The sequence below is a fragment of the Sorex fumeus genome, unplaced genomic scaffold (genome assembly GCF_029834395.1).
Source record: "Sorex fumeus unplaced genomic scaffold, SorFum_2.1 ptg000098l, whole genome shotgun sequence".
NCBI lineage: Eukaryota > Metazoa > Chordata > Mammalia > Eulipotyphla > Soricidae > Sorex > Sorex fumeus.
In genome coordinates this window covers 2,095,645-2,108,700 of record NW_026606155.1, presented here as the reverse complement: position 1 = coordinate 2,108,700, position 13,056 = coordinate 2,095,645, and the positions used below count along the sequence as shown (strand labels likewise).

The window sequence follows — 13,056 nt, the reverse complement described above, 5'->3', positions numbered from 1 at the left end:
TTTCCAGGGAGCAAAGATAATTATATTTGGCCGTTTAAGAATAACTTGGAGGGCTGGAGAGAAAGTTCAGGGGAAGGGTGCTTGCCTTGTATATGGCCAATCCTGGTTCAAATCCCTGGCACCACCTCTGGCCCCCTGAACACCACTAAGGGTGACTCCTGGGCACAGAGACAGAAATAGCCCCTTCACACTGCCTGGTGGCCCAGCCCCTAAAAAGAATCACCCGTAGTTTAAGTGGTAGAAGGCCCCCCAGTGAAACAGAATCCGATTCTAGAAACCAAAGTCTAGATAGATGAAATAAAATGCTGTCTCTGTATGAGAGTTTACAACTTAGCATTAATTTGATATATAAAGATTGTTTATTGTTATTTCTCCTTAATTGATTCAGATGACAATTTTGAAGATTGAAAGTTGACATCACTTTGAGGGATGTTCTTGAGAACCCAATAAGACCACAGAACTCGTGATGTAAACATCTTTGATAGGATGTTAAGTTTGCTTAAGGAGAACAAGACTTGCCCCTCCTTAGCCAATGCATTTAACACTGGGGTGTATTATTTTGCTAGGGTCAGGTTGTTGTTAATGCTTATTTCAATAGAGTTGTTGTTGATTTTTAAGCTGTGAGGTTGACCAGGCATGAGCAGTCTGCTCCAGCTCTCGGTGGGACACCCGAACAGACGCCAGGTGGGTACTTCTGACGTTGAAGGGCCGTGTGCAAGTGTCTATCACAGGTGGACAAGGTAAAGAATGGGGTGTCTCTCACTGGACCAGACAGATCAACTTCAGATTTGCCATCTTGAAAGCTATTACCCAGATGCTCAAGTATTTGAGCTCTGACAGAGTAACTCCTCCCAGCTTCAGAGTGCAGATGCCTCTGACCCTGCTAACTTCTGGTCCAGTAAGAAGCATCATGTTACCCAAGTCTGCACTTTCCCCCCAGGGAGCCAATGCGATGAACACTCTACCTGATACTTATATTTGTATGCGGTCTTCTACATACAAATATTAATGTTCATTGAATCTGCTGTAGGAAACACATACATTTCATTTACATTCTTAAAAGGCTATACATTTGAACCACTGTCATTCACTCATCCCCTTAGTCATTTCTGATTCTTTGCAACTCTACATGCATTTCTGTCTCTCAGAGAATTGAGGGTTTCCGTTGTTTGGAGGACCAGAGGATCCCGTTCAGTTTGGTGAAGATGGATGCTTTGTGAGAGGTGTCACTGTCCAGCAGTGACAGGGTACCTGGGAGCAGTGAACCAATTCATTTCACTTAATTAAGTTAATAATTTAAGTTAAATTATTAACTTAATTAAATGTTAACTTAATCATTTAGCTGAATTGGATAAGTTATAATTTCTCAGCAAGGATGTAGGCATTGAAGGGACACTGGCCAGGTCACCACAGATGAGATGTTATCTACACACAGCACACTGACTTATTGGGAAGACTTGACAGGTGCTGGCTATACACTTACTTGTCAAGAAGTTTGGTGACTACCACCTGTGTGTCATGCTGTAGAATATTTGGATTTTCACTTAGAATAATTTTAAGGGAGACTTCTCAGAAAGGTAGCAGCAATCTTAGTAGGAAAATGTCTAGGAAGGTGACTTCCCTGTGTGTCACTTGGTATCAGAAGGGCACTACCACAAGGGCCAGTGATAGGGAAAAGAAGAGAGGCTAACCCTCAAGAGAAGACCAGTGGCAGGAAGGAGAGGAGAAGGGGAGACGCTGCCACAGGGACGGTGAATATAGATGGCAGATGTTGGCCAGAATATTTTCTTTGAAAACTGATGAGAAAATGGGGCCAGAGGTATAGAACAGGGATTCAGGCCCTTGTCTTGCCTGTGACAGGTTCTGGTTCAAATCCCTGGCATTGCATATGGTTCTTCCTTTGAGCACTGCCAAGAGTGATCCCTGAGCACACGTCCAAGAGTCAGCCCTGAGCACAAAAACCAAAGCCAAAAGGAAGTCCACGAGAAAATAGAAATACTTTGCAGAGTCTATTTGTTTTTTGCATCCCTTCTGCCTCATTGGTGCTGCTTTTTCAGATGGGGGAACTCCCAAGTACTGCTCAGGGGCCACTCTCAGCAGTGCTTGCCTGGCATGGCTGCGTGGGCTCCACTGTTCAATGCTACAGCCCAAGAATGCAGTGCTGCTGGGGCACAAGCCCGAGGGTAACCACCAGGGCCATACGTGGTGGTACACAGGGAGCATGTAGTGCCAGGGACTGAATGTGGGCCCTCTGCATGGTAGGCATGCACTCCAGGTCTCTCAGTCTCGTGTTGAAGTTTTCAAAAAAGAAAGAACTTTTAGTCCCAAACTCCACCACAATGAGAATTCCAGTTAGGGCCTTTCCAGTTAAGTATTCAAGAGATTGGTCTTATGCTTCCAGTTAAATCTTCAAGAGATTGGTGTTATGCAAGTTCACAAATGATCTTATCTTACCCTAAGCTTGGTGTCAAGACTTCATTGAAAAGCTAGTCTTTCATTGTTATCATTATTACCCATTTTAACAATCCAATCGTAAAAGTACTCTCACTTCTTTTTTTGAAAACATGCACCTATGTTTCTTAAAGATAAAGAAGCATCTCAAGGCATCTAATTGTTCCACTAAAAGTGGAACAGATGGAAAAGGGGTGGATCACATCATGGATGACATTACACACATAGTTAGAGGATAATTTACATGATACCACAGTAAGCGATGCTTGCTTATTAGATTGTGAAAGTTTCCTCTTTATACCAGGTAATTTTAAACTAGTGTTTCATTTTTTTATTATTACTTACTGGACACCAAATATTTTAATTTGGACAAAAAGACATGCTGGGATAATAATAAGACTTATTTTTGGGAGGGAGAGGGCTTAAGATTGTAATTAAATAAGACACAAGGAACTTTTCTGTTTAAAGAACATACTTTTGTCTGGTGCAAGTACTGAGGTATTGGATATGCAAGATCTCTTACTGCCTGAGAGAAGGCAGATGCCTTTTAATGATGGAGCAAGACTTCATTTTAATTTCTGTGAGGCTGAACCTTTTGGCACTGGATATACAATCCTGCCTCTTTATATTACCCACGGCAAAGTGCCATGGAATCACACTCACGAAGATGGTTTGCTGTGTAAATCTGTCAAGCCTGCATTCCTCAGTGCATTTTATGGTTCAAATCAAAGGCATTTGTGTATATACAGTTCCCAGACTTCCTTAACTAGAACATTAGAGCTGTGAATATTCTCATTTTTATAGTGGAGGAATCCGAAGTTCCCAAAAAGGAATGCTTTACACCAGTTCCTTGGTGACAGTGCTGAGTTTCCACCTCCACTGCTTTGATATTTTTTGCAAGTCATGTGTGGTGAATGCTAGTCATAACTCAGCACCTTATTTTGATCTTAATTGATGAATTATTTTTTTCCTACTAATTCATGAGGTGTGCTGTCTCTATATAGTTAAGTATGACGTATCTTTTCTTTGATGTTGTAGGAAGCAGGAATGCTTTGTCTCTGTGGTTCAGATATTTGGTGTTATTTATTAAATACAATGGAACAGTTATAGTCTATTATAACAGCACAGAAGTGAACCAATGGTATTAACCCAAAAAGCACCAGGAAACTTAATGATATCTAGTTTCTCATCCCCTAGAATGAACAAGTAAATAATAGTAGGTATATAATATACCATCAAAATTTCATATGTCTATAACACTTCTTTAACAATAGTGTTTCAGATTATCTCATTTTGATCTTACAATGATGAATATATAAAGTATTTTTCCCACTTTTATATAAAGACAGGAAAATGGAGGTGTCCGGGACTTACATTGAGTAACCTATTTTAAGGATTTTTTTTTCCTAGACTACACATAACCAGTTAGGGATAATTTAAGACCAGAAGATTTGATTTTCTTTTGTTCCACTAGAATCCTCTGTCGGTTATAATACTACTTTGATGTGAGGGTACTCCTTTGCTACCCTGTGGGATATGAAGACCTCGTTTGGTTATGGAAATGACCTGGGCATTCAGGTCAGGCGAGTGTACACACTGAGGCCTTTCCAGTTTGTACTTGTGGATTGGGCTAGAGTTGTCCAGCCCCCCAGTAGACTTGGAATCTTTCCTTTCTCCTTCAGTCCAGAGTTCTCTTCGTTTGAATTTTAGCCAGTGGGAGAAAGTGTCCAGTGCTTAGTAACACTTAAAACGCTCGTATTCACCTTTCTTGCTATTCTTCTAAGGTACCAGACAGGAATTCCAAATTGCTTGGGCACATTCTTTTCCTTATTTTAGAGATTAGTTACAATTGCACTGATCCAATAACTTGCAAAATGCCTCTGATTATGAAAAAGCCAATAAATCAAAGAGTACAGTTGTGTTTACAGAAATGCTTTTGTTTGAAATTATAGTTTTGAGAAATGACAGTTTCTGCTGAGTAAACATTTAACTGGACAGCTGCTTTACTAGGAAACATGAAGAACACAAAGATACATCAGAAATCTGGGTACTTGCAACTTGCTTATAGTCAAGTAAGGAACATAAAGTATGAACACAAGCAAGGTTTCTGCTGGGGTGAAATCAGTAGTACTGTTGAAAGTGTTACAATGCAACAGAGGAACACAAGACAGTGGGGAAGCTTTGTGGTCAGGTGGCAACGCAGAGATGTCAGTGATATGGGGTGGTTATAGGATCAGAAGAGGAAAAGCCTGGGGTGAAGAGCCTAAAAGGATTTGGAATAAATCGCCAGGCCTACCTGTGTCCAGGCCCACCGGAACTGTCGTGAAGGCAGCTCACAGTTGAGAGATGAGCTGAGGAGATCGGTGAGACGCTGTAATATGAATCACCAATGTAACACAGTCTCTGTGCTTGGACTATTGATTTTTCTAGGTCAAATGCTCAGAAAGTTTGCAGTTTCCTACTGTAGACTGTTACTTGGTTTGACAGAGGGGCCAGTGAGTTAATTTATGGCAGAGGAATGTTCCCTAGTTTCCTGTTTCCTGACTATTTGGGGGCCTCTATCATTTTATTCTACATGGAAGACAGGAAGACAGGATCTATTTGAAATATTTGAGTTAAGCATGCTTAGACATTTGTGCATACTATTTGTGAAACACTGCCCCAGTTTCTGTTAGGGATATAAAAGTGGATCAGGCATAAAAACTTCTCCAGAGGTCCCTCGATCTCAGAACTATAAAACAAAGGGAAAAATTCTCAAATGTTCCCTGATTCCATTTCCAATTGTGCAGCTTTAGAGCCAAATCAGCCTGGATGTGGAGGAAGCTGAGAAGGAATGAGGCATCCATGCTCTCTTAAACCTTGCCCCCCGCCCCCAAGGCTAAAATGAGTTGAGAAATGGACTTATATTGTGGTCTTATGATATGTTAAAAGAACCTCCCTGCCTCCCTGCTTTCTTGTCTTTGCAGATTTATAGACTTTAGGGACATAACCAAATTTTGAGCAGAAGAACAGGTAGGCATAAGTAATAATCCCTTCTGGGGTGCAGATCCTGCAGGAAAAATTGGGGTGTCAATGGATGACCATCTGACAAGGAGAAAAGAATACCACAAGCAAATACACACACAGTGGTGGCAAAATGTTAGCTCAGTTCTAAGATTTGCGAGTTACTCAGCTTCTAAGAATGATGGGTATTAGGGTTGGAATAACAGGTGATAAGTCTGGAAAAGCAGATCCAGACCCTTCCCTGTTTCAGATCACCTGAATACATAAAATTAAAGTACACTCTGAAGACCCATTGGGCCTCTCTGTGGACAGACTGCAATAGATTAATCCATGTGATGGTTGTGGTGAAGCGACTCTGCTCTTTGGTGGTAAAGACACTTACATTTCTTTTCAGAAGTGATATGACCAAATCTTTAGTTATGATGGAAGATCTCTAAGCTTCAGTCAGATATAGAGATGACTTTCTTAGACCAGAATTTCAATAGCAAGTGTTTTAATTGTCATGGAAAATTTGTAAGCATTTAGTTGTAAAATGGAAATTTCTTTCTTTTTTCTTTTTTTTTGTTTGCTTTTTGGGTCACAGCCGGCAATGCACAGGGGTTACTCCAGGTTTTACACTCAGGAATTACTACTGGTGGTGTTCAGGGGACCATATGGGATGCTGGGAATTGAACCCGGGTCGGCAGCATGCAAGGCAAACATCTTACCCGCTATACTATCGCTCCAGCCCCTAAAATGGAAATTTCATACCCCTTATAGGTCACTGAAGCAGTACTACTGTCGACCAATTAAGAATATTTGAGCTTTTTTAAGCTCCATGTTCTCAGGGAGTGAATTACGGTAACATTTCTTTATAAGGAGTGTACCGTCACCAGCTTACTTTCTGTTAAAGAATGTCAGGGATATCAAGCACAGACTTACAGACCCACAGTGGGAAGGGACATGAGGCATGTTATTAGACATTTTTGTTTGTTCCCTGGTACATGTGATATTTTCTTAATGTTTCCTAATGATGATTCAAACAGAGCAAAGGCCAAAGCACTGGGGAAGAAACCAAAACCACAAAAGCAAAGATGAAACCTAAAATGAAACAAGGGCATCTGTGAAATGACCGTCACTCAGAAAACAGAAAATGGTGGGAAAAATGAAGGGTGTACACTTTTTAAAAAATTTTTTTAAATTTTTATTTATGTATTTATTTATTTATTAAAAGAAAGGTGTACACTTTTAAAACAAATATCTTCTTGCAAGACAAAGAGTTTTGAAATAATTCAAGATAAAGGTTTGAGGTTTATTTTTCAGACTTAATCTGGGATAGAATGAAATGGGGGACGGGTGTCTTTGCCTCATCTGACTCCTTCCTTTCTGTACAGAGTCCCTAGATCTCAGATCTATACAATAAAGGCAAAATTTTTCAAATGCTCCCTGATTCCATTTTCAATTGTGCAGCTTTGGAGCCAGCTTGGATGTGGGGGAGGCTGAGCAGGAATGAGGGATCTGTGCTCTCTTAAGCCATGTCCCCCAGAACTAAAATGAATTGAGGAATGAACTTGCAACAGCCATTACTTGCTGCTACAATAATATTAAACCCTGCAGGGATGCTAGATCCCCACACTTTCGTGTTCTTGGCCCAAGCTTGCCCAAAGCAATTACCTCCTTCTAGGTGTAAATTAATACTCTGGAGGAAAATAAGTCTGGATTAAGTACATTTAATGCTGAAAGATCTCTAACTTTAAAAATCTTGTTTCATGGGGATTTTCACAGGTATTGCTTTTTAAACATTTAGTTTAATTATAATATATAGGAATAGTCCATAATCCTGACCTCTTGGTGAACTAGGATATTCTACATACATTGATTTTTTTCCCCTCTCCAGTGGTTGATGTATACCTAATAAATAACAATTTATAGATTACTTTCCGCATTTGAAATACCATAACAAGTAAGATTTATTTTTACATTTTGAATTACTTTTGGTAAAAATGTATCTAAAGTACATGGTACATATTTATTTCTTCATCAACATACATACAAGACAGAAAATGCTATTACTGTCCTAGACTCAGATTGAAAGTCAGTAGATGGGTTTGCTTATGGGAAAGACTCTGAGATCTGCTCAATTCTGATGCCCTTTTATTCATTTTCAACTCTTCTTTCTCAATATATCACTTTTGAGCAGACCGATAGTCTCTTGATTATCTGAGAAAGCAAAGCAATCAAGCATTGTTGGCTTCTGTGTTGCTCTAAATTAGTAAATTCTGAATTTGACATTATATTCATTCAGCCACTGCACTAGAGGAAAATATATGGGGTAGAGACAGCTCATTTCTTTAATCTTGAGAAACAAATCTCCAGTTTACTTCTCTTGGGTATGTCCTGAATCACAGATTTTACTAGATTAGTAGAGGAGTCCATTCATAGATATACATTATCACCCAGCTCTGTATTGTGTTCCTGATACCATAATAGTAATGGATGTGACCAAGGTTTGATGTATGTATAGAACCAAAGCTGGTCATCATTTAGTAGAACTTTTTTTCTCACCGATGAGAATTTGCACGAGCTGATCTAATCTATTAGAGCCTGGCAAGCTACCGAGAGTGTCCTGCCTGCACAGGAGAGTCTAGCAAGCTCCCCTTGGTATATTTGATATGCCAAAAACAGTAACAATAACAGGTCTCATTCCCCTGATCCTGAAAGAGCCTCCAATCGTTGGGAAAAACGAGTAAGGAGAGGCTGCTAAAATCTCAGGGCTGGGACAAATGGAGACATTACTGGTGCCTGCTCAAATAAATCGATGAACAACAGGATGATAGTGATTCAGTGATACAGTGATCTAATCTATTAGGCAAAAGCTTTCTTTTCAATTGAGAAATTCTGGTGTTGCTTATCAAAAAAAGATAAGAATGCAAAGAGATTTTTGAAATAAGTTCCCAAATACAAATATAGAAGAGTAAATCTCACTCTTCTTTCCTAAAAAGCCCTAAGCCATACCCAATCACAAGAGATTAAAAAAAAGAAAAAGAACAAGGCCAGGGGTGGGGTGGGAGAGGGTGTAATGTCTAGCTGGAAAAATAAGAGAAACTCAGAGTCAGGAAGCCCCTTGGGTGGAGTTATTTGTTGGGGTAAGAGGTTAAGGTAAGCCAAGGACGGAGATATTTTTTCATTCCATGTGAACTTTCAGCTCGCCTTCATGTGGTATTTTTCTGTTTTTAAGAGTTCATGCTTCTTTTTTCTGTCTGTGCCCACTCATGTATTTTTCTCATTACATATAGCAAGGCTTATAGTTTGCTCTTTATCATTTTGATTATACCATCTCAAGAGTAAGATTTCAGCACTTGGAAAAGAGAACTTACTTTTAGCACTAACTGATTTTTGCATATAATGGAACTGAGACAAAAACTTAAACAAAAGAACTCAATGGGTGCTTTTATGCTCAGTAGAGTTTAGAATATTGTATCTGTGGTTATTCTTAAATGCTTATTTTATAAAGTTGGAAGGAGAACTTTTATTAATGAGAATAAAACTTTGCTAATTAAAAAATATCCTGAATACAAAGTTTCTTTAGGTGTTATTTCCTGTTGTTCACAGAGATCTTTGCTTTAGAGATTCCTATTTCTGTGTCTATTCCCATATGTCTCCAAACTGACTTGGAGGAATTAGTCATTGATGAAGTTAGATAGTAACATCCACACCTCCATTACTGATTTCTTGTGTGTTTAAGTTTGTCTTAAATGGGAACATTTAAGCATTTAGTGGAAGCTTAAATAATGGTGCTTTAACAATAGCGAAGGCAGGTTTTAATGTCAACTTTCTCATGGGGAGCAGCCCCGCCCTCTGATGGCCTTTCTTGTACTCACAGGACAACAGTCCCCTGAGAACGACAACACCATCAAGGACCTGCTACCAGAAGATGCGGGCATCGACCACCAGACTGTCCACCAGCTGATCACCGTGCTCATGAAGTTCATGGCCAAGGACGAGAGCAGCGCCGAGTCAGACATCAGCAGCGCCAAGGCCTTTAACACGGTCAAGCGGCACTTGTATGTCCTCCTTGGCTACGACCAGCAGGAAGGCTGCTTCATGATTGCGCCTCAGAAAATGCGCCTGTCAACTTGCTTTAATGCATTTATTGCAGGAATAGCCCAGGTACGTGTAAGAACAGCTTCTGGAAATCACACCCTTGGGATTTTTTTTCCCCTTGAATCACCGTGAGCTACAGTTACAAAACTTTCATGTTTGAGTTTCAGTCATACAACGATCAAACACCCATCCCTCCATCAGTGCACATTCTCTATTACCAATGTCCCCAGTATCCCTCCTACCCCACCCCATCCCTCCCCTGCCTCCATGGCAGACAGTTTCCCCCATACTCTCTCTTTACATTTGGGCATTATGCTTTGCAATACAGATACTGAGAGACCACCATGTTTGGTCCTTAGTTTACTTTCAGCACACATCTCCCAACCTGAGCGATCCCTCCAACCATCATCGACTTAGTGATCCCTTCTCTATCCCAGGGCTTTTAGTGTTACAGCAGGTTCAGGAGTGCAGATTCTTATAGTCAGGTAGTTGAGACTGAAAGCCAGGAACCAGACTCAAAATTCGGAAAAGACTTTATTTAAGGGAAGGGGAAAGAATGCAGGGATGATCCCAGATTATGGGAAGGGCCTCTTAAACCAGGATTCCAGAAAAGGGCAGTGACTTTCTCCCTTTTATACCTTTTTAGCAAAACGTGTGTGTGCGTGTGTGTGTGTGTGTGTGTGTGTGTGTGTGTGTGTGTGTGTGTGTGTGTTGGGGGTTTGGGTGGGGTGAGCATCTCTTTATTATGGTCCAAGAATGAGGATCATTAAATAGGGAAGAAGATGCTAAGATGATTCTTTCTTTTGCTGTCTGGAAGGCAGGGCCTGGGTCATCTGAGTTATCAGCTACCACCCAGGCCACCTTTGTGACATTCCATACCAACGGTTCCCTTTCTTGAAGGCCATATCCCCAATCTCATTCAGTTATGTTCCCCTTTCGTGCCTCTCATTAGTAGAAGCAGGTCATTAACTATGACTTAACAAACACTGGGAACACTAGTGGAGTGCAAAGGTTTGTGCAGGTTATTTTATTAGTGAGGGGGATTTGGAGAGTAAAGTTGAGTAAGAATCAATGTAGTAAAAGGGTGACAGGATTTTGAGGGGGGTGGGAGTGAGGGTAAAATATATATAAAATAAAATAGACTCTTTCAAATACCAAATAGGACATTTTGATAAAATTTTATTTTCAATAGATAATTAGACAAATGGCTAGTTAAGTAGTTCAAAACAGTGTTAATATACAGGGTAAAAAAAAAAATCTTCTCAGGTCCTGGAGAGATAGGACAGTAGGTAAGGTCTTGCCCAGTCAAATTGGGTTGATCCCCAGCATCCCAAAGGATCTCCCGAGCTCTCCCCTCACCCCCTAGGAGTGATCTCTGAATACAGACCCAAGAAAAAGCCCTGAGCATCACTGGGTATGACCAGAAAATTTTTTTAAAAATATTATGCAATTGGATTTTTTATGCATAGTGATGATTATTTTGGTATTTCGTGAGGTCCTTTGAAATATTTTGCCCCTGATACGATGGGTCATTGTTTCCCTTTTGGCTTGTTGGTGTTCTCTCTAAATTTCCTTCAGTTAATGACTTTTCCTCTTTCAGGTTATGGACTATAACATTAATTTGGGAAAACACCTTCTCCCCTTGGTGGTCCAGGTGCTCAAATACTGCTCTTGTCCTCAGCTTCGGCACTATTTCCAACAGCCCCCTCGTTGTTCCCTCTGGTCCCTAAAACCTCACATCCGACAGATGTGGTTAAAAGCTCTGCTCGTCATCCTTTACAAGGTGAGTTGCTACAGTCTCTCCTCATTTGGGCGTAATGATCCGCTTAGAGAGACGTTCACTTAAGAGAAATAAGTGGAGGATGTCACAGGTTAATAACTTGACTTTCAGAAGAAGAACCACGATGTGCAATTCGTGTTGAGCAGAGGAATGAATGAAAGCAGAAAAGAAAAGGATAAAAGCAGAAAAGAAGACCATGCCAGTGTACACTTTTAAAAATATTTCAAACACAAAGTGATGAGTGATAAGACCTTAACCAACAACCTCTGTTTATGCTCAGTAGAATCATATTTTATATCTAGGTATTAACTATTATGCTAAAAAAATCCCAAAGAGAATATTTTATTTAATTAATTTATTTATTTGTTGTGAGCCATCATGAGGTACAGTTGCAGCCTTACAAATTTTTGTGCTTGGGTTTCAATTATACAATGATCAAATACCCATCCCTCCACCAGTGCCCATTTCCCATCACCACAGATCCCAGTATCCCTCCCACCCCCCATCCTCCCCATCCCACCCTGCCTCTGTAGCAGGGCATTCCCCTTTTTTCCCAAAGAGAATATTTTAAATGGTGTTCATTTGCCAAATATCTCTCCAGATCATTTTTTTGGGGGGAGTGGGGGGCAAGAAAAAAATTTAATATAATGAAGACCTGTCATGCAATGTTGGTTCAAGAAGAAGGGAAGGAAATTTGTTGTAAAAATAAAGCTATGCTAAAAATGTATCCTTTTAATTTTTTTGGTCTCTTTTCAACCCCAAGAGAAACGAGAAAAAAAATATTAAAAAGCAAGATCCGTTGACTAAACGCAGCCTTTAGAATAACCGTTTCTCTTGTTCTCCTTGGGTTTTATCGAGCAGTATCCCTACCGAGACTGTGAGATCAGCAAGGGTCTGCTGCATCTGATTCATATCACGGTCAATACCCTCAATGCACAGTATCACAGCTGCAAGCCACACGCCACGGCAGGCCCCCTCTACAGCGACAACAGCAACATCAGCAGATACAGCGAGAAGGAAAAAGGTACTTACCATAGCCCCACGCTAGCCAAGACATAGCTTGCGATCACAATACGTTTTCTGCACTGTGATTTTCTTAGGAGCTAGAAGAGCACCTCTAGAGAAGGTTCTGGAGCCAAAAAAAGCAATTTTCGTTTTTCCAGTGGAATGTTGTGGTTTTCATTCTTAACGCCAACAGTCAAGAGGAATCATTGTGGTGCTCATAAAGTCCAGTGCAAAGCAATAAATGTTTTATATATAAAAAAAGAAAATGTCTGCTGTTTGGTTAGTCTTGGTAAGCTTTTCCCTGTGTAGGAGAGAGAGTTGGCTCTGGGCCTGGCTGGCACCAGTGGAAACAATTTGTAGGGATCTACAGAGTCTTGCAGATTTACCCCTGAACCTGGTGTTCACAGTTTTGACTAAAGTCTAAATTTATGGAAGAGTTTTTTCAGTCTCTTTATTCAGTAAAAATCAATTTAAGTAACTGGAATTAAACATTTTTTTCCCTGCATAGATTTCAATTATTTTTAATAGTAACATTTTTTGGGGGGGATTTAAAAAAAATTTATTAGTGAGACACCATGAGGTACAGTTGTAGACTTACACATTTTTGTGCTTGGGTTTCAATTATACAATGATCAAATACCCATCCCTCCACCAGTTCCCATTTCCCACCACCATGGATCCCAGTAACATTTTTTTAATTGATAGTTTTTCCTCAAAGGCAGTTGTAGAAGCAA

At 40.1% G+C, this 13,056-nt stretch overlaps 1 protein-coding gene across 13 annotated transcripts in view; it reads left to right on the top strand.

Moving 5' to 3' along the window:
* UNC79 (unc-79 homolog, NALCN channel complex subunit) overlaps positions 1-13,056 on the top strand; it is a 305,414-nt gene that overhangs the window by 186,037 nt on the left and 106,321 nt on the right. For 10 of the 13 annotated variants that reach the window (XM_056133512.1, XM_056133504.1, XM_056133510.1 and 7 more), the window contains 4 exons: positions 619-684; positions 9,317-9,603; positions 11,138-11,320; positions 12,179-12,341. In XM_056133512.1, the coding sequence (XP_055989487.1) occupies positions 619-684; positions 9,317-9,603; positions 11,138-11,320; positions 12,179-12,341 (699 nt within the window). The remainder of the gene's footprint in view (positions 1-618; positions 685-9,316; positions 9,604-11,137; positions 11,321-12,178; positions 12,342-13,056) is intronic. The other 3 variants (XM_056133511.1, XM_056133502.1, XM_056133513.1) reach the window with 1 other exon arrangement.